This window comes from Branchiostoma lanceolatum, chromosome 3, assembly GCF_035083965.1.
Source record: "Branchiostoma lanceolatum isolate klBraLanc5 chromosome 3, klBraLanc5.hap2, whole genome shotgun sequence".
Lineage (NCBI taxonomy): Eukaryota > Metazoa > Chordata > Leptocardii > Amphioxiformes > Branchiostomatidae > Branchiostoma > Branchiostoma lanceolatum.
Genome location: NC_089724.1, coordinates 7,333,253 through 7,356,332, shown reverse-complemented (window position 1 = coordinate 7,356,332; position 23,080 = coordinate 7,333,253). Strand labels below are relative to the sequence as shown.

At 39.6% G+C, this 23,080-nt stretch overlaps 1 protein-coding gene across 1 annotated transcript; it reads right to left on the bottom strand.

The window, feature by feature from the left end:
• On the bottom strand, nucleotides 1–14,235 carry LOC136429932 (proton-coupled zinc antiporter SLC30A1-like). Its single transcript, XM_066420111.1, has 10 exons — nucleotides 13,836–14,235; nucleotides 8,572–8,770; nucleotides 7,522–7,654; nucleotides 6,886–6,975; nucleotides 5,828–6,001; nucleotides 5,062–5,203; nucleotides 4,594–4,637; nucleotides 4,340–4,422; nucleotides 3,594–3,776; nucleotides 1–2,655 (listed from the first exon to the last, which is right to left on the bottom strand). Exons 2-10 carry the CDS (start codon nucleotides 8,746–8,748, stop codon nucleotides 2,332–2,334), a joined length of 1,350 nt encoding a protein of 449 aa, XP_066276208.1. The 5' UTR covers nucleotides 8,749–8,770; nucleotides 13,836–14,235; the 3' UTR covers nucleotides 1–2,331.
• Nucleotides 14,236–23,080: the final 8,845 nt, after the last annotated feature.

The window sequence follows — 23,080 nt, the reverse complement described above, 5'->3', positions numbered from 1 at the left end:
TTTACACAACCAAGTGATTTATTCAACCAATGTTTCGGTGACCATCTGTCACCTTCATCAAGGCAATCCTGACTGGTTCACATAGCATGTCAATGAGAAATGTACTTGAATGTACTATACACACAGGAAAGTCAGTAATATTTAAACATTTTGATATCAAACTTGAATTTTCTTCAATATAGATATTCTATTCAGCAATATATTCATCAAGAAATTAAATCAACGATTTTTTCCACACAACAGGCTGTTTACATGCAGAGGTATTCACTCTCATAACTATAAGACATGACAGTAAATAAACACAATCAAATTTTTACATTAACCTTTCTTAGGTCTTATTTCCACATTGTGAACAATGTAAGACACAGAAATTTGACAAAAATTACAACAACTAACTGCTACTATTACTACCACAGTGTGACAGTAGAAGCAGTCTTATCGTCCTTTGTTGCTTCGCAATCGAAATCTTTTAAAACAGTGACATATTCCATCAGTAAACATCATATTTTTCTTTACATAATATGACAGCATTTTGCCAAAAACTTGAAAAAGATAATTCAACCTCTTATTAGCAAGACATATCAACATTGGCACAGAAATACAGATCTTTTGTCATTTGTACTCTTTAGTCATGGTTACAAATTTTTGCAGTCATATCCTTTCAAAGTTTCAAGCATCTTTTTACCATTAATATACACCTGAGATGGACTAACCTATTGTGGCAGGAACAGAATACCAAAACGTATGTTTACTGCTAGACTTGTGCTCATTTTCTGTTATTTTGTTGAGTAGTGTGTCTGTGTGTGTTCACAGACAGGGAATTTTAAGTACACAATTTTAATAAGCAACATTAATCTGGAGCCTCCTGTTTTTTCAATATAATTTGGTGAGTTGACTAGTCTTGTGAGCAATTGTTCTCAACACACTTGTCCATGTAAATTCCAAGGTGGCAGTACTCACAAATTGCATCATGTAACTAATAAAACAAACAAACAAACTACATGTCTAGCATATATGAACATGTAAACATCATAAAAAAATCTGACAATAAGGCCACACCATTTTAATTTCTTGGTTAAGGGAATTTAAAAAAAATGCTAGATTGGAAAATCAACAGGAAAACAGGTCAGGTGCAAGTTTGCACCCCAGCCTTCTGTTTTCATGATTTTTTTGCTAAAATGAAAAAAAAATCTGTTAACCAAGAAATTAAATTGGTGTGGCCTAAAGCTCATTCTCATAAAATGCTGAATACTATATATGAAATCAACTAAAGTTGCATATTATATATAATACAGATACATGTACATCATCTGCTTTGACACTTAACAAAGCCCTTGTATTCTCTTTGAAGACTCTTAATTAGACTAATATTATACAAACTTGCAGTAAATTTGACTTCTGTTGCCAAAAATATTACAACTATAAGAGTAGACTGTAGGACTGTGAAATATTGTGTTATCTGTATACTGTGTTGAATTTGTTACAGGAAAATATATTTTTCTCTCCACCTCTGTAGTGTTTGTCTTATACTCTTGGCACCATAAAATGATCTTCGGATGAAAAAGTTTGTCTACGTTGACAGATCTGTTTGCAGTAGTTGAAGACTATTCCATTTATAACAGTATGGCACAAACAGATCAAGCTCGAAGTGTTTTGTCTGATCTTACATTTCGCACTCCCTGCCTTTTAAATGGCCTGGCCTAAAAAGATGTACCACTAACTTAATGGTACTGCCTACTTGTACTAAAAACATCATAATTGACCTGTACGTTTTTACTGTTGGTCCATACATCCTCTGTTTCAACTTGGCCCTCTACAAATATATGTGGTCAGAATCGTATTGCTTGAAAACAGCAAAAACATACGGATTATTGCATATGTAATATATATTATGTATTCATGACCATACAAATGTCGCTACCTGAACTCACTACAAACACCATTGGCCATTTCTTAGTCAAATTTAGTCAGTCACCATATCTTGCTGGGCAGGCTGTCAAGAACAAATCTTCCAGAAAATACACCTGATTCCAAAATCAGTTCTCTCAAGAACTGAATATGAATGTACATTGTAGGTATTTAGACAAAAGCAAGTTCTTTAACATCCTCCCTGCTGCCTAACTCTGTAACCAATAGAGAATGGGGTGCCAAAGGGCTACTTCAGTGTGCTAAAGGTTAAACATCAATGGCCTGAAACAATGATTGTACATAAACGACCTGGAATACACAGGGCATTTGTGTAGCAAGCTTTGCTTCAAACCACAGACCCAAAAAGACATCATGTAAAATGAGACATTATTTGTGAACTTGCTAACCCGGGTTGACACTCTTCTATAGAGAGCTCTCAACGGAAACGATACTACAATGACTGTCACTCCCTGGGACCTCCTCCTGTATCGGTGCGTCTGCTAGTCTCACGTCGCTCAGCCTAACCGACTGACCGTTGGACCTGACGACGCTAACAATTACAGGGTCGTGGATGACTTCGTTCTCTATCCCTCCGCCGGATCCGTTCCTTTGTCTGATTCCTTCTTTGTTTTCCACGCCGGGTTTCCCGCAGCAAGTCTTGGTGACGCAGTTCTTCTCGGGGGCGCAGGCGAGGAAACAGGCGTCAGACTGAGACAAGTTGGCGTTCAGGAACATCTCGTCGTAGGGCTGGGGACAAAAGGGGAAACGAGTTTCAGGATAAAGTCAACAAGTAGCAAACAAAATCTATGTTTGGCAGTACAGCTACATTATATAAAGTTGGGAAAGAAAGTTTATCAAAAATTTTTCAAGTTCGTGCCCGTTAAATGTAAGTCAATAATTCTATTGACATATCAACATGTTTTCCAAAAAGATATGAAGACGATGAGTAGCTGTTTGGCTACGGATTCTCTATACACTTTTCTCATGCGGCGGACATGATAGAATGAAAACGAGGCCAGTGTGGCAAACTGTCCATCACAATTAGCATTTAAACCAATGATAACATGGTAATTAGAGAATCGACCAGTGGCTGCATTTCCGTCAAATATCTGCATTTCTTTGTTTTTATTCTGCATTTTTACGTTTTGACAGAGGGCGGGACTATGGGATCTGTCAAGTGAACGTGGCTCTAATTAAATTGCTGCATCTTTTCTGTGCATAACACTAGTTATGATGTTCATAATTGGATATCATACTTTAAAACTTAGTGTGATTTGGAAGGAAAACTCAATCTGGAAATACTTTTTGTTTGTTGCCTCATTGACCAAGTTTTCGTTCTATGTCTGCCGCGTGAGAAAGGTGCATTATTTGGTTACTGGATCAGGCAGCAGGGAGAAGGTTGATCAAAAGTTGCAGTAATAGGTAAATTGTACTGTAATTCTTGTTTCTTTCACTGTACCTTTTAACTTATATTTAGGTTCACTGTTTTCACGGTCACCTCTGTACCGTGAACTTATCATCACCGTGAAAAAAACTGTTGTATTTATGATTCCTTCATCACACATCCGTTCTGTAAATCCCTTGCCTCCACCGTGAAGTTAAATTTGTCCATTTTCTTTACACTGTGAAATTTTGCTACTGTGAAGATAAAGTGAATTACAGTATACAATGTAGATGCTCCCTACCTCCACAAACTCCGGCTGTATGGTTGTGGAGTGGATGCCCTCGTTGTGGAAGAACTCCTTGATCTTCTCGGCGATGAGCATGTAGTCGGCCAGGTTGCGCACCTTGATGTGGGCCGAGGCGATGATGCGGTTCCCCGCCAGCTGCCAGATGTGGAACTCGTGGACTGCCAACACTCCTTCCACCTGGTGAGGAACAAGGAAATAGAGTATGGCTCATCAAACAGTCTTCTTTTATTATTAGATACCCCACAAAGTAATATCTGCATTCTGGAAACATCATACTAAGGCCATGTTGATTTGATTATATGGATGACATCCACTGGGGACCCAAAAACTGATGCGAGCGTGCAAATAAAAAAAGGTCCGCAAAAAAAAAGATTGCCTTCATCATGAAATCTATGTAGTCAGGAAGGATGAACAGAACTAAACACGTAGAGCAAGGTAAACCAAAATATAGATTCTTTGCTTTTGTTCTTTCAAAACTTCTTCTTTGACTTTGAAATTGACCTTGGCATTCTACAACATTAGTATCCATTTTCCAAAATTGTTTTTCTCCACAATTTACACAGTGTATTTTCTCATTTTGCAGCTGTTTTGTATGATTTATAGTAAATCAGACACAGATACAGAAAATGGATAAAAATTGACGCACGTGCGGATGTCATCCAAACATGGCTCTATCCAAGCCATCGATTGGCATGAAAATTGCCATGACAGGTATTGGTTAAATAGACAATGTCTCCTACCTGCTCTATCAGTTTCTTCTTGAGTGCATCCATCTTGAGGTGAGGGGGGACTGTTTGTAGAAGGATGAGTCCTGATTCCTTCACTGTAACAAAACACACAGTTCGTAAGAAAAAGGCTTGGTCTGTACTCTGTCGTGCGCAGTGCAATGGAATATGGACATTTCTACAAATTTTTTTTGACATCAACCGTGTCTGTCTATACTCTGATGTTTTGTATGAAATTCTCTTGAAAAGTGTAGTTACGGTGTACTTACACAGTGGGTAGGTTGTTGACATAATGATGATCACCATTCCAATACTGTAACAAAAAAAAGAATTAAGTGTCATCTCATTTCAACATTTGACATGACAAAAGGATCAGAAATTTGTAACTTCAGTAATGTCGAAGTGATAGCACAGACAGGAACCCTTGTGCAACAAGCGCCACAGAAGCTTGGTTGTGTAAAATGATTGACATGTATCTGTGAATAGTTTCATCAGGTTGGTAAGTCACTGAATAAAAAAGACTCTTTGTACACAACTAAGTGATTTATTCAACGGATTGGGAACGCATCTAGTAGCAGCGACACCTGTGCTGCAGTGCAATATGAACCAGTCAGAATTGCCTTGAGGAAGGTGACAGATGGTCACCAAAACGTCTCTTGAATCAATCACTTGGTTGTGTACAAAATTGATTCACAACTTCATTAAAATTTTGTCTGATCAAAAATGAAGTGTATTACCTCATGGCGGGGTCGACGTAGTATTTCCAGTCCCCCTTGGCCTGCCAGATGATGGTGGCACTGATCATGACCACCACAGAACCCAGGGCATCCCCCAGCACATGGAGGAACACACCGCGCATGTTCAACTGGGAACTCGAGGCTGGAAGACAATGTGATACAAAATGTTGTAATTATCATTTGTATTTTGCCTTTGATGTGTTTTTTTTAAAACATCTCTGTATACATTGTACATAAAGAATACAACACGGTGTATTCCATATCACCCGAAGTACCAGCCCGACCACAGGTAGTATCAGTCGAGAGGCGATCCGACCCGCGGGAGGGCCAGGACCGAGGGTGATGCAGAATACACCATGTTGTATTTTATTTCTGTCATACCCACCTGAAATAACACTAAAGCAAAAACACACATTTCAATGCGAAATACAAATGTACATGTACACCGGAAGTTGAGAGAGTTTTGTGTCCTTGAACCAAAAAATTGTAACAACATCGATTCAAACGTCTGAATCTGGTATTCAAACTTTTGCAACCGGCGCAAAAAGTTCAAATCATTCGAATCGACCAATTTTTCCTAATTTGCAACTCTCACAGCCATTTGAAAATTGTGCCGTTGCCAGCAAATTAGTTGCAAATTAGGAAGAATTGGTGTAATACAAGTGACAACTTGACTTTGGGGTATATTTAGCATAGTAGGTTTTTCAATCAAATTTTTTAGCTTCCTTTAAATTCTTGGTGAAAAGATGAATCTTAACATTCTTACCAATTTCTTTTGTCTTCTTGCCATCTTTGGAGTCCACATCTCCGTTCGCCAAGGTGCTGCTGCCATCTTTAACTGTCACCATCAGGTCCTCTTCCTCGTCATGACTGTCCTCGGCGTGGCCGCCGTGGCTGTGACCGTGGCCGCCGCCACCGTGGCTATGGCCATGTCCATGTCCTGAGAAAGTAGCCACATTACACAGAAATTACAGAACAGTTTCTCTAACTTTTTAACCTTTGGCACTCTGAAGTAGCCATTTGGCACCCTATTCTTTATTGGTTAGGCGGCAGGGAGAAGGTTAAAAAAGAACTAAGTGAGATAAGAACTATCTGAAAAATAGGCAACAAGAAATCAACAGGCATGTAAGCATACAAATCTACATTGTAACAACCAGCTGCGCAACAAGTACCTGGTTCTTAACGTGGTTCATGCTTACTAATCTTTTTATTTTGTTTAGGAATATATTAATCAAGCACTTAAAAATTGTAGAAGCTGGCCTATACACCTATGATATTCTAAGTAATCTAACCCTTAAGCTACCAGGCCCAGATATATCAGGGATACAGAAACATGCCCTGTGTGACGCAACAGTTATAACCGGGATAGGGTAAAGATATTCCCGAGAAGAAAACAGTATTGCGTGTGTGTAGCACGGGAAACCCGGAAGTTGGGGGAGTTAGGGCTGCCGATTGTTTCGCGGGTTACGTGAGTCGGGGATCAAACATTTACGATTTTTACTGGGCTAAAACCTCTGGCAGCTTAAGGGCTAAGACAGAGTTTATGGTCACAGAATTTACTCCAATCTACACTGTATCCTATTCTTAGTCTCCAAGCAGACCTACGGGTTGGCAAAGACCGTATCCAACAGGCAGAAGGAGTTTTTATAGCCAACCCAAGAGACTTGGGTTGGCTATAAAAACTCCTTCTGCCTGTTGGATACGGTCTTTGCCAACCCGTAGGTCTGCTTGGAGACTACCCTATTCTTACTCTTTTGTCATTTGAACAAGATGTACTGTCACCGCTTAACAATTACATGTTTATATAGAAGTCAGTCTTCTTACCATGGAAGAGGAAGAGGCCAACGAGATTGATTAACAATCCCGCCCCACCCACGACCAGGATCAGTACTGGGTCGGTAATCTCTTCAATCTCTGTAAGCAAACAAACAAACAAACAATCAAGTAAGCGAATGGATTAAAGGAAATCTACACTACAGTGACAAGGTCTTATATTAGATACAGGTAGATAAAGATATGGAAAATAATCATATCTAGCTCCTTGTTCTGCCAGTTCATTCTGGTGATGGTGAAGAAGACTGATGGATGTCACTCAAAACATTGGGAAGAAATCTCTGCATTTATCCAGTTGTAGAGATTGTCTTTAAATATTGTTTACCTGATTGTTTATTAGCCTTCATCAATGTAGTTCCATTTCTACTTTTGCCATAATGAATGATTCTGTAAATGTTGGCAATGGTTTTATGTTCACGGTTTTCATGGTGAACTCATTACTGCGAACTTAAAACCACCGTGAAAAGCCGTTTCATTGTGTGACTGTTAAGCTACTATTGTTTCAAACGCAAACTCAAAACCACTGCGAACACTCCATTTTATCCTTACCGCGAAATCAAATCCCTGCAAACATTTCTGTGTTTACAGTACTGACTAAACAATAGTCTATATGAAATACCAGCTCACCGATGAGTCTCTGGATGGACTCGACGAGAATAGAGAAACACAGAGCAGCCAGGAACACGGCGTTAACCAAGGCACCCAGGACTTCTGCTCGAGCCCAACCGAATGTGTTCTTGGACGTTTTAACCCTTGATATCTGCAACAAAAGAATTCAAAGATTCATCATGTTATAAACTTAAATTATTACATTTTACAAGACTTGCAATTGTACATCTTCAGATAGCTTCTAAAGGAATACTAATCTGCATCATATCTAAAATTTACTAAAATATTCAATACTGATTCTGTATATCATAACTATTTGTCCCATATCAATATATCCTTAAGATTGTTCAGGTCAAAACAAAGGACATGAAAGCTAACAATAGTAACATCAATAATATATATATATTACTTTTATGCCTAGAAGATGGCTGAAAATTATGACATGTTGATGGAGACTGATGATTATGATTATCTGACTGCAAAATGAAATGATGGAAACTAGCTGAATACAACAGGGCTGTTCCAAATATTAGTACTTTAAATTTGAACACCTTACTTTTGACTGCAGGTGCACCAGTGCACCTAGACATGTTGTGTCTAGTATTAGCACTATTAGTGCTGTGTACCTAAACCCATGTTCAGGTTCAGGTCAAGATTCAGAGGTTTAGGTTCAGGTCCTGACTCTGGTATATGTGTGCTAAAAACACTTTTTTTCGATTACATGTAAAATTGCATGTTGGCATAAATTTTACATGAAATTTAGAAAATATACATGCAAAATTATATAGTCAGTAGTAAACACAAAATAATAGTAATACACAACAACAGCAATGTTTTTGTCATTTTATAGGGCAAATTTGATGATCTACATTTTGTATTGAAGGCTTTAGATGGTTTAGAACAAAAAGGAGAATATAGCAAGAGATAGCTCCGGACTTGGTTTCCAACGTTTAGTTTTTTTTTACTTGAGCCTAAACATTTTTACCAGTCCAGTTCAGGTAAGGTGTTTAGGTACGTAACACTAAGCACTATATATAGTAGGGTTTTCTAAAGATCCACAACACTTACCCTGACAGCACCTAATCCAACCACCAACGACACCACGTCAGACAACATGTGGAAGGAGTCGGCCACCAGGGCCATGGAGTTGGTCAGGTAACCGACGACGATCTCCACCAGGAAGAAACTGAAGGTCATGGAGAGCATGCATATCAGACGGCACGTCTTTCCCGTGTAGCGCCCCATGGTAGAGTAGGTCTGTATTCACCGTGGTACAAAGAAACATGTCTTGAGAAACAGTCAAACCTGTGGCAACACTTTTCTAGAAATTGTACAGTTCTTGGAGGCAAATGTGCTAGATGTTGGCACATCGGCAACCAAATCCGGTGTGTTTTTTTTTGCACACTTTTAGAAAGATTAGCCGAAGCGGCTGGGTGGGCGTCACTCCACCGCCAGGGACGGTCGTGTAAGTGCTTTTCCCAAGGGCACAATGTCGGGGCATCCTGAGCATTGAACCCGGGACCTATAGTTCTGAGTCCAACCGACACCACGCCGCACTCAAACTTTCAAGAAAATGTTATCCAGTAGACAGGCCACAAAGGATTGGATACTAAAGTTCTTTCTTCATAACCAAAGAGTCACAACAACCGACGTATCAAAACATTATGAACGTACACCACAAATTCTACTAAAAACTGTTCATGGGAAACAGAAAATGGAGGATTAATTAGACAGGAAAGAACACCTGTGTATGATTCAATACTTGCACAATGATTCTGTTGGATTGCCTAAAGGTTGAAGAGCTGCTTAGTTTAGTTCCTGATGAAGGTTGACTGCATTACCCAAACATTAAGTCTTCTAACGTGCCATACCTAAATAGGACTTAACAACAGAACTATCCAAGGATGGAAACGCTTCCCTACAGCGACAGAAAGGTCGTCAAAGGACACTGGCTGCCATTGAAGACTGTTCCCAAAGAATACGTGCAGACAATACTACAGCTTTGGTTTCTGCAGCACCTCATGCATGGCGTGATCACATGCATGCAATATCTCACACAAAGTCTTCAAAAGCGGAACACCTGTTACCCTTCCGTTAGTTATCCCAATCCCATAGCCCCGCCCACCTCTACCAAAACGTAGAAATTTGCAAAATAATAACATACTAGTAGAGAAGCCTAGGCCTGATGCAAATATTTGACGGACATGCAGCCACTCTCCCATTGGTAGAACCGATAATTGCAATGCTATCATTGGTTGAATTGCTAATTGTGATGGACGGTCAGGATCGGTCTATTGTTACCAACCTGCAATTCCTTCATAATGAAATGCCTGACCTAGTTCCATATATGAATATGGAGTTGATCGTCATTTCAGTTTCCATTTTTCATATAGAGCACAATTTGCAAGCTCAATCCTGATATATATATATGTGGTACGAATGGCATGCGTTGGTAATAGTCCTACTAGTGTGTATACAATGTATCTCCATCCTATTGCACAATGTTATTGTAAGCATACAAACAAAATTGTACATTAAACTTCAAAGCTGTAAATGTAGCATTCATATTTTCTTGAAAAAAAGTTAGTACGCCATTAGAATCCCTGGACAATTCGTTACCATTCCAAGACAACCACATTTGTAATGTTGAACATTATATCCAGGTTAGCCATAAGTTAATTAGTAGCACCTGATCGATAATTGAAATACCAGCTGATATGAGCTATGGACTCCTTGAACTACATGTAGATGATAAGAATTTTAAACCCGTTCATATTAAGCCTATCTTAGCCGGTTGAATTAATTTGAAAATTTACCCGGCTAATCTAGCTAGCCGGCTATCTTAGCCCAATATGAACGCAAATCAACCAGCTAAATAAGGGTTTTAGCAGGTTAAATTCAAACCACCTCCTGGTAAATCTTTAAATTAATTCAACCGGTTATGATAGGCTTAACATGAACGGGGTCTTACTAAGACTCTTAGAGTTAGAAAGATCCGATAGCTCAGACCCTCACTCAGGGCACATACCACCAGCAGCCCGATATTTTGTCTGTCCTTTTAACTAGTTTAACCCCCAATATGGGTGCATGCCCCAACAAAACAATGCAAAGAGAAAAGTTCTAAGTGAAGTCTGCAAATTAACTACATGTACCTCCGTTGCTACGATACGCAAAGCGTGCAAACAAGAATCATTAGGGAAGAGTGCATAAAACAAGCATTGACGCACCAAAATTTGTTCTACCCACATTAATCAACCTACCAGTAATGTTACCTGAAGCTGACCATGATGCAACAGGGTCAAAGTCCTTTATGGCCTTTGTCTAAATGTGATTGCAGATAACCTGCATTTTGACTCAAGGTGACTTACAAAATGGGAGATCGCAAGACTGAAATAACATGTACAAATGTGTAACACTGGTAGTACTATCATGGTACTATTACTAGAATTACTGAATTTAAGGCTACATTGATTTTGGTTTAAAGATCCAGACAAGGCTCGAAATGCTGGGTGCATGTGCACCTTTGTGCACCAAAAATTGGAGATGTGCACCTAAGTTTTGACTGTGGGTGCGCTAGTGCACATAGATACTTTCTATCACTTACGAACATACCAATCTAACATTGTTGTTTCTACATACGGTAATTCAGAGTAGACCAATTCTAGATGAGACTACCAATATGATTACCACACACACTCAAAGATAATAATCTTATTATAAAAACAACAACAAAAATTCTTTTAGTGACAGACATGTCATCAGTAACATACTGTGCCTGACAAAAGAAAAGGATAGAATTACATTTTGGTGCCCAACAAGATTTATATGTGCCCAACTTTTGCCGTTGTAGGCAGAGCTCGAAATACAATTAAGCAGAATTTTCAAGATTTGCAAGTAAATATAATATGAATTAGCAATTTTGCATGTTAGAAATACCGGTGGATTGTGTTTGTTAAGCACATACCCGGTTGTACTGAGTTGTGCCAGCAAAATAGAGACAAAGTGACTGTTGCTAGAGGAGAAATTACTAATAAATCTCTGACTACTAAGCAATAAAAGCTACATAAATAAATCTTTATTTAGATGTTTAGTCTTCTAATAATGGTGTAAAAGTTACAGGCTGAGTATGTACATTTGTATGTACAGCAAAAGCAGTTACATGTACATACCGACTATAATATATTGCAAGTTAATTTTACAGATTGCAAGTAAAATTGCAAATTTTGCAAGTAACCCAAAAAACCCTGCAAGTTAACGTGGAATCCAAACCTACGTACTAGTATACTATAGCTCCCGAGTCTCCTCCCCGCAAATACATAGCTATTTGCGGAGAGGAGACTTGGGAGCTATAATAGGTTTGGCTTCCAGGCTATTGCCAAGTAGGTGAATAGGCCAGCTCCTCGGATGTCTTTGGTAGGGATTAAAATTTTGATGCCCAATAAACAAGATTCCTATCATTAGATATATAGTATCAGTATCATTTATAGATGTACCCTGGAAGCTCGACTGTTGCCAAGTAGGTGCACAGGCCATACCAGCTCCTGGGCTGTCCTTGCCTTGGTAGGGCTAAAACGAACATGAGCAAAGAAAACTCTGCTTATCCCCTGAGGAAAACAGTTGGGCTTCAAGGGTATATCATGAAAGAGTGGATCAGGGCTGTTTCCAGGACCCGTCCCTGGGATGGACGTTTGCTTGTTGGGACAGAAAAAAATATCACCCGTCCCAAATTCTGAACTTTTATGATATAAAATGATGAAAAGGTATCTTCTTAAGCTTAAAATGATGACTTTAACAACAAAAATTCAAAACATCGGCCCCAAACAATTAGTGGGACGGAAAAAAATTCAAACCTGAAGACAGCCCTGGGTGCGTTTCTTATAAAAATCTAGCTCTGTAACGAAGCACTGACCTAAACTTTGGCTAAAGATTTACTTTCAAAGCTCCAAGCGTGACGGATACATTAATGCAGGAATTAACTTCTGAAACAATTTTTAACTATAACTTCCAACACTAAGACTGCAGTTGTACAGTCGAAAGTTTGGGTAAGTCCAATTGTTGTGTTGGCAATTTCAGTTAAAACTTGTTTCAGAATGATTTCTACCAACACAGATGAACTTCCAAGCTTTGAATTGACTAATTTCAATCATGAAAAGAGGGACTAAGGGCAGGCCATTGTGCGTAAAGAATTGAAGAGGAACAGAATACCAGCAGGACACATTTGAAGTAATCCCTTTCAAAGTCATCTGAATGGAACAAGAGCTGAAAAGCTGACGACAAGTACTTGTAGCGTGTGCTTTCATGGAGGTGCAGTGTGCAGAAAGTTGGTAGAAAGGAGTGCAAGCTGTGACGAAGCAAAAAAAAATCCATGTGCGCCACAATGTATTTTTTTTCAGCCAGTTTCTGCTAACATACAGGAAGAGAAAGACTCGAGTTCTTGACCCTCATGTATTTGGAGGTTGCTGATATGATGTTTCATTAAACATAACCTGTAGACTATATATCGTATATATTGTGCTGGTTGACTCCAAAAGTACATGTAGTACTGATATGGTTCGTTGTTTGTTTTAACAGGTCCTGCCTATTACAAAAACCTGGTTTACGTCAATCTTTTCCCTTTCGACAAAACGATTATTGATTCAACAAAATTCTATCAGTAGATAATATTAAGATAACAACATTGATTCTTGTCGGGAAGATAAATCATGTTTAACCCACACCAACAGTGTAACAGTGGGGTTCAAGCGCCTCCAACTGACCAGTCTAACTGGTCTAGACCTTTTAGCCTAGTCGTTGAGGCGTGCGGCCTGTGGACTGGCGGACCCGGGTCGGGTTCTATCCAGGAGACTGTTCTACTCGCCTCTTTGCTTCACAACTGCACCAGCTTTTAAATAGAACTTAAAAGTTCGAAGAAATTTTTTATTGTCTCTAAAATTGCAGTAAAAAAAATCCAGGAGCAATATATGTACTATCACCGTGCACCGCCACATCCCCCCCCACCCCACCATACCCCCCATGGCCCTCTGAAATGGCATATGATTGACAGGTGCATATTTTCCCCCAAACCAATTCAGGACGTCTGTAGTCAAATCACGGGGCAGCTACTGACAGGATTGGAACACGTATATCGCGATTTCCTTAGATGTTTGCCGTATTTCAGCCTACATTGTCCAGTTTTGTATCGTTTTATACAAATAAATTTTCCCGTAAGGGCTCTGTCGGTTGAACCGTGACAGTGACCGGTTCGACCGGCCGCTTCTGAGAAAAACAGCGGGCACACACAACCCCCCTCCCCTCGTCGACACCCTTAATCAAATAAAACGTCCACACTTACCGAAATGCGGCGAAATTCTTCTCTGTTTCCCAGGAAATTCCCGAATTTTGCTGTTTTTAAGGGAGTGGTCTGGAATTTTCCTCGGTGAACGATGAAAAAGGATGGGGTTTGCACTCGTCCCTTTCTGAGTGATATGTGCAAAAAAGACTTTGCACACGAACTACAACAGGCGTACGGAGTCACAACGTCCTAAACTCTCGACGTTTCCTCCACAAAAACTCCATTTTGAGCCAAGTTGAACACGCAGGGCTGACACAGAACAAAGTTGAAAGCTCCGTGTCCGTAAAAGTCAAGTTGAATGTAGTTTTAGAACAGTTTAAGTACACAAAATACGACGGCAAATACAGGCATCCTGGTAGTCCATTCTTCAAGTGGACTGTTGGGTCAGTGACATTGGAATAGTCCATTTGTAGGGTACAACAGATTGACCAGAAATTGCAATTAAATCCACAAATTTCACCTTCAATTGAACTGCAGCTGCGTAAAATTGATATTTAATGTTTTGTAAATTAATCCGATTTTCGATCAAACAGCAATAGATGAAAGGTAAATCAAAAGTGACCCCCTTGTGGAATTGGTATATGACCTATTTGTAGGGATGCACCTAAAAATTACAAAAATCCATGAATTCACTGTTATCTGAATTACAGCTAAGTAAAATCAACATTGAAATGTTTTTTAAATAGTGCGTTTGCCCTTTTATCCGTTGAGATATATGATTCCTTCCATAAGATGAATAATTAAGAAAATAGAGTTCAAAACACCCCCTTGTAAAGATGGTATATGCCTATTGCGCAATCGTAAGCCCTTAATTTTCCCAACATGCACTTCGAGACTATTTCCCAAGAGAGACAGAGCAAAAGCGTGGGTTTCTTGTGGAAGAAGTTTTCGTCAAATTCTGCCTTCTTTTTCTCCAAAATAGACACTTTAGGTATGAGAACTAACTCCTAGCACTGAGTTTACAGTTGAGGAACTATTTTTTTGGGAAATAATAGCACAGTGAGTGATGTTGCTCTTTGTTTTTTTCTTACAGACTTATGGGGAGGGGGGTGCATGCCTGCAAAGACCAGATGGATATATAGATATCAATATCATTGAGTTATTACCCCTTTTATGTGTAACTGTTGATACGTTTTAACGTGTATATCCCACAAGATACAATTACTTTATCACTAAAACTTTTTACACACAAAAATATGGTTGTATTTTGAGGTCTTTATCTTCCGGGTGCTTTGATTTGCTGTAAGTGTAACGTAATTTATGTCAACAGATCTTTGCACTTTCACAGTTTAAGGCGATTCACACCAAGTCCGAGATGATCATCCCAATCCGCTGCTTCACGTGTGGGAAGGTGATAGGGAACAAGTGGGAGTGGTACCTGGGACTGCTACAGGCGGACTACACAGAAGGGTGAGTTAGAAAGTAGATCCATTTCAACTTACCCTGGGAGACCCGTGTATTCGGTGCGGTCACCCACTGCATGCCCGTCCAAGCTTTCCGGGCCCACTGGCCCCCAAGATCCAGCATGCCCCCCACCCGCATTTGCCTAGCGGAGAGTGGGGCGTGGTGGATCTTGGGGGACAGTGGTGAAGTGGTGAAGCGATGGGTGAGTCTGGTCTCCCAGGGTAATTTCAACTAGGAAAATTGGAGAGAAATATCTCCTAATAGGGCTCAAAATTCATTTTGGGCACCTGACCTAAAATTCTAGGTAAACAGAAAGAATTTCAGGTGCACAACATGAAATAAAGTTGAACGTCAGCAAAACTTGATTACAAATCCTCTCTTGTTAAAAAGATGCAATCTGTAAATCCATTTCTAACTTCAAAATTTTAAACAGTGCAAATATTTTGCAGTCATACTCTCACAAACTGCTAATTGCCATGCTATCATTGGTTGAACTGCTAATTATGATGGACTGTCAGGATTGTTCAGGTCTGAAGGGAAAATGTTCAATGTAACGAGAATGATTTTTGTTTTTCATTACAGTGATGCCCTGGATGCCCTGGGACTGAAGAGATACTGCTGCAGAAGGATGTTACTGTCACATGTGGACCTCATCGAGAAGTTACTTAACTACGCACCACTGGAGAAGGCATAGGGAACATTATTAATGTCTCATTAACATTATGAGACATTACTGGATCATGTACATGTAGGATCCAAGTAAAATGTATTGTACATATTGATATATAGCCTTGATAAGGATGCTGAGCTCAACAATAGAAGTTTTCGCCAGTATGTCTAACAGGACTTGTAGTTGTCTGTTGATGTTCCATGGAAGAAGAAGAAGATTCCATCTGTCTTTGGCAGACAAATGGGCAGATATGTACTAATATTCTCATTTTCTTCATGTTCAATAAAGCATGGTAAAAACACATGAAACAGACAATACTAGGCTTTGTACCAACTTTTTCTCTGTAGAACTACTAGAATATACCAAGAATAGATTTGCTTCTTTAGGCTGAATGGACCCCATGGTAATGGTAGTACCTAGAGGGCTTTAGTCATACTTGTTCTTGTAAATACAATATTCGCTTTGATAAATATAGTTTACACAAGATGATTTGTTTTGTTTGTGCCTTTATTCAGTCTCCAAAATACTCTATTCGGCCATCAGGGCCGCTTTTCATAGAGGTCGAGTTGGTAGACATGTCAAGGGGTCGACATAACAATATATAACTAATGCTTGGTCAATCAAGATAACTAAAAAAAATTATACAAATAATACAAAGAATAGATAAAAAGGGGTAGATAAAAACAAATAGTAATTCATCAAGTCATTATGTCTATAACCGTTCAATAAGGGTCAGTTACTGTGACGATAGTCTTTTGTAGCCTGGGTGTCATCCTATTTCTACGGGGCTCCTACATTTGCTACCCTAATTAGTAAAAAGAATCTTCTTTAGGGTAGCGAGTGTAGGAGCCCCGGTAGAAATAGGATGGCACCCAGGCTAAGTCTTTTGAAGGTTGCAAGAGAAGATGCTGCCCTAGTGTCCTGCGCGTCCTATGATATTTCATGCTATGAATATACACAATAAGTGTAAATGCATTTCTCTACATCGGCACACAGGCCACCTCTAGCCTGGGTGCCAGGATTTTAGCTTTACTCTGATCTATCGATCACCTTTTGGGTACGGAAGCTACCGAGAGAGCAGAGGCTAAAAAGGCTGGAACCCTGTCTTGGCCTACTCTCCAAGCAAAGGTTCGGCCCCGGCTGTTTTTAGCCGTTTTTTCAGGCTTTCAATTTTGTCCCGTTTTCTTTGTCGCCAAGCCATACGGAAGAAAACAAGAGCTTTTAAAAAAAGCTGGCGTTTCGGCTACGTTTATGAGTGTGAATTGTCTTTTCCCTTTACTTGAAGTAAAATCTGCCAGAGGAAGTCACTCAAGGGCTGTTCAGTCTATAAGAAAAATTGTCATTTTGGGAAATGAGTACTGTTTTAATAGAGAAAGGCAGATTGGGGAAAGCAATTTTGAAGTTACGTCACTTAACTTAAGTGCTTTTGAAAAAGCTGGTCTTGGCCTACAACTTGTACTTATTTGTAAAATGTATAATAGGCTCATTATAAAAGCTATCAATGTAATTATGTACATGGCACGCAATAAAACATAAAATTTGAAAAAGCACCATTGAATCATCAGCACTTTGGTAATTAAGTGAAATAGAAGTTCATAACAGCTAAGGTTCTATCTAAAATGACTACCAAATGTCAAACAAATCAACAGCTACCTCATCCGTATTATTCTGGTTTCCGCATTTACAACATTTCTTCCTTATTTTCCTGGGTAATTTTGCTAAAATTCATGAAAATTCCCATAGTTTTGTGCCGAGCGGCGCCACTTTCCACGTCCGTGTTGTCTGAATGAAGTCGATACTGAACAATGGAGCATTTGCTACTGTAACAAAGAATCGCTGTTTTGCAAACAACATCAAGAGCCTCTGTTTACATCGGGGATAGAAGTTTAGTGGCGAGTGTTTTGCAAGAATCATCTTACCGCGCATAGGAGCCGCTGCACGGTATTTTCCATTACAATGAACAGAAAAATTCGAATGCCGGGTTTGGAATCTATGAAGTCCTGTTCATAAGACAAAGGCCCTGTATATATTAAATGAATATTTAAAAATAACAAATATAAAATATTTCTTTATTTATTAATGAAAAAAATGATATTCATAAATATGATATTGATAGATTAATATAATATCAATATATATTTTTGATATTCAATATCTAAAAAGAAAAAAAAAATCCATGCACAGACACGAATCCGGATCTTCTGGGTCAGAAGTGCTTCGCGTTGCCAGATCGGCCAAGCTGCGGTACGTAACTCGTCATTCTGTACGTAATGCTATAAGCTCACTATATGGTATCATTTATGCCGATTTTTGGTCGTTTTCGTGACGAAATCATTTTTTTTCTTCTGCAATCTTGTGGAATAGATGTAATATGGTCATTTTTCAGGATATCAAAGTCCGAAACCACAATGCAATGATATTTCCGAACAGTTGTAGCAGTTACATGCGGTCGCCCTCCTGTGTGTCATGCAAATGTAGCCTGCCTGCCTTTTCGTGCTCTCTTGCCATATAAGGCAACGGCTATACAAGGATTTGGGAACGTATTGCCATATAAGGTCTTATTGTGTGCGACACAGTGTTGAACCAAGCTTCCCTGGTTCCTGCCTGCAAGGTAAAAGCCAGGACATTGCGTTCCGGCGCGAAGGCGCCGAAACGCAAAAAACATGTCAAAAACCAGCCGGAGTCGAACCCCTGCTTGACCTTGGCCTCCTAGTTCAATTGTGAGTAATGAACATGTGTAAGTACTATGAGATGACAGGAATAATGCACAGTGTTACAAACTACAAAATGAGACATGAGCATGAAGTCAATGTACATTGTAGCAGCAATGGTGGTGGGCGTAGATCATCCCATCAACATTTGACGCAACTATATAATAATACTTATTTACACGTTGAATTCAGATTCCTGTATGCCTTATCCTTAATGATAGATTTGTCTATGTTACTAAGGAAGCTCGCAGCCAATCGGACAAAGTGGAAGGGACTGAAGGAAGACTGAATGCAGCTGCAGGATGTTTCAACTACTGCAGCAGCAGAAAACAGTGGACTACTACTACTACTACTGTTAATGAAGACAAGATGTGTATATCGCGGGCGTAAGCTAAGATTTTCCACTGGGAGCCCTGCCCAGAAAGTGTGTAGAAGTGGCATACACGGCTTGTGAACGGAGATCAGCACCAAGGATAGGTATGTTCTAGTGTGGAGGTTTTTCAGCACCAGACACAGCCAAACGCGCGCGCATATGTGTGTGTGTTTTTAAAAGTGTGCATAGTTCATGTACCGTCAGGGACGAGATGATTGCCTGTGCGTGTGGATAACAATTAGTGCCGGGCTCGTTCCAGAACAATTTTACCGTACGCTCCCTGACCACGACTTGTTCTATTACAGCAGGAGAACGCAACGATTTAATAATACAATTTCGCCCACTTATTTGCAACGAATTACGCATATCGATGATTCAAGAGGATACCCATGCACTGTTTATGAATAGTCAAAAGTCTTACTGTAAGAAAAGCTTGATGGTTTTTCATTTTCATCAAACTAATCGATCCGCACGAGAAGACGTGCGTTATCCTGCCATCCTCGTTGCCATGGCGCAGCATCACTACTGTGCTACCATCACCCTTGTGATAACAAGTCAGCGTGTGGTGTGAGCATCTCTCAGAAGAACTTACTGTATCCACGAAATCTCCTTGTGAACCATCGTTAAAAACCAGTAGAGTCCATTCCAAGTCACCAAGAGGGTTTTTGAATGATATTTGTAATAATTTTGAATTATTTCTAATAAAAGAATATCTGAGTATACAATAGTTCTAATTATTTCTAAAAGATTGAATACGAAACTTCGAATTTATTCAAATTCAATTAGATAGTTTAGAAACATTTACAAAGTTACTGCACAAAAATCTCTTTATTTAGAATAATTTCTAAACATCTAAATGATTCTTTCACTTTTTCTAATATTTACAAAATATGGTAGAAAATGGTAGATAATGGTAGAATGGTGATTGCCCCCATAAATGTAGGTGCTAATCCACACTTCTGTCTGCTTTTGTCTATCTTTAGATTTTACTGCAGGACACTGTTTGGTCCTTTGTGTAGAGCATTCTTCCCTATACTTGGCAATGATGTGTGAATTGCTTTCTTCCCAGCCCTCCGACCTATTTATAAAGATGTTACAAATAATGGTAGAAAATGGTAAGAAATTGTAAATAATTGTAAATAATGGTAGAATGCTGTTACCATTGTTTAGAAACTGTTTGAAATATACTGTTCCACATGATGAATATTTCTAAAGTTTTAGAAAACCGGAGGAATATTTATAAAGTTGAGATCACATTCAAAATATTTCTAAAGTATCAAATCTCTCACGCGAATAATTACAATAGATTAAAAACATTTGTAAATTATGACAATGGCAACCCTCTTGGTGACTTGGAATGGACTCTACAACGTTAACAATGCCTAACAAACGAGCCAGAACCAACGGAGTTCACATGGACAACCCTATGGTAAGTTGGTGTATTCAATATTTTGCAATGTTCACTGTCTGTTCAAAATCTCCAAGGTTTGAAGACCATTTCGGATGATATTTTTTTTTGTTACAAATCAAGATGTAACCACCGGTACCGGGTAGCTGTTAACTAAAGCAGAGCGGTATCATTGTTTTCACAATGTTACTTCCCTAATAAACTTTTTCATGATTACGGTTCAACCATGCTAGCAACTCAATAGTCTGACCGTGAGTGAGTGATCTAACGCTGGAAACGATAGGCTAGGTCTACGTAGTGGATGGGTCTTCCCTCTTCCCTTGCGTTGCTCAGTAATAATCCTTACTGCTATCATTCTGTTTATATACAGGATGAGATAGAGTCTACGAAAAACAAGAGGCGCCGTATCCCAGTTAACAATGGGCCGGCTAGGAGGAACATCTCTCAGTCCCTGGATCCGAGGCTCGAGCTCCACCCGCCTCACTACACGGATGGGTTCCGCCTAAAAACGCAGCCTGCCACACAATTCTACAAAAAGTCTATACCCAGTCGTGTCGCCTGTCTTCAGTTCCCCGTCCTTCAGGACGCCTGAACCGGAGCCAATGGACTGGCAGACCAGCGTTTACTACGAGTCTGAGCCGATGATGGTCGCCTGCTCGTGGTCACATCCTTCTCCAGAAGAAACTCTCATGGACTGGGAATAAGGAGACAACAGTTTGTTTGCAGACTGAAGACTGGGCCACAGCAACGTGACCACAAGACATAACATGGTCAACCCTGTGCGTCGACAGCCTACTTCGACGACGAGGACGTTGTCACTCCAAGAAAAGGAGACAAGTTTCCCAGCCTACTACTGGAGGAAACATGATCGACAGTCATCGCGACAAATGTCTCCAGAACCGTGATGTGGTAGCGGCATATACGTCGATGTTCAATGGTTCGAATAGATCGTTATGGCCGATCGAACACTGAAGCACTGAAATAGAACTCACTGTGAACTATGTGTCAAATGCGTAGCGCACCTACATCTTTAACCTGGACTAGCGAACAACTAAAGCGACCAGGACTGGACACCTTGCTAACGTTAGCGCATTTCAAAGCAGCATTCTAGCTATGAATAACGTATTGAACTTGGAGAGAGGACTCAAATGTATGTTGTTAATTGCTGTCTTGTTACTAAAAGGAAAACACACGTGTGAAAGTCTACATAAACACTTTTAAGGACGAAATAATGCTGTTTTTATAGAGGCAGCACAGTGAAATATAAAAATATCAGTTCTACAATGGGTTTTCATATTTTCCCAGTCGTAAGAAATTATTTCTTAAAATTTTGAATGTTTTCGTAAGAAAGAACCACGTACATGTCCACTGTGTCATGTCAAATGTTCAACGCACGGATGCCATGTAACTATATTGTCAAAGCAAACACTAAAAGTTGGTGCTATTCAGCAACATTAGTATGGCTTGCCATCAATTAGCTCGATATCAAGTTGTCTTGTCACGAGGCACTTTTTGCCTGTCGTTTATAGTGTTCCGCATTGCTGAAAATAAAGTCTTTAGAATACCAGCTACATTATTTTGTGTTGTTGTGACATATATATATTCATATAACGCTATGGCGATATCTAGTGATAGCCCAGCACTAATTGTGTATAAATTATAAAACGCAAATCCATAGGGTTCAAAACAGATTGATAAATGATTCAATTGTATGCTTCCTGACGACTGTCCTACTTTAGACTACCAGTTTTAACTTGTTATATTCCTGTGTAACGTTGTTGAATTGTATCCAGGAAACTTGAAAAAAAGAACCCACAGAGTACTAGTACTGTATCTACTGAGTGTATCTACTGGTAAAATAAATGTCTGAAAATGAAAATTAAATTGATGATTTATCCGACAAAACCACAGCCATTGTCTCCAAATCAGCTATCCACAGTCGCAGCAGATTGTTGAAATAGCGAAAATCGTCGGGCAAAACTCCGACCAGTGACCAGCACACGCATGCGGTAATTAGACCGGTCCGTGTATTTACCGAAAGTACACGAAATGCACCTTCGAAATACACGAAATACACATGAAGACGGGTGAAACCTACCAAAATACTACGGCAGTATGGCTTGATCAGTAACCATCACAGGTTGCTATATTTCGGTATAAAATAATGTTTTTATGGCCCTGGCGGCAAGAAAAAGACAAGATACTTGACGATACCGGCCCGCCGCCATCTTGTTACGATATACGCCATGATGTTGTAATAAATAAATATTGGTTTTTATTGGTCAGAAATTACCCGTGGAATGGCAGCATTTCTAGTGCTGAATTGGTGCAGGGTTTACAATCACATAATACATATGGGCAACAGATACATATTTGCTCCACACTTGCATTTTTGTCCCACCAGATGACCTCAATACGGCCTTCCCCAACCGAAGTCAGGTACCCATTCACACGTCACAGTTGGGGCTGACAACCAAATTACTTGCCGCCTTTTGAGCCCATGATAAGAGGCACTAAAGCAAAGCCCGGCGTAAAAGTACTTACCTTAACTACAATCTTAAAAAATCTTCTCCACCAGAAAGTCACAAGGGTATACTCGATAACCATGCAAAGAAAACAGAGGGTACAGCTCGAACTCCGAGAAACGCCCCCCGGAAGTAAACAGACCCTACATTTGACC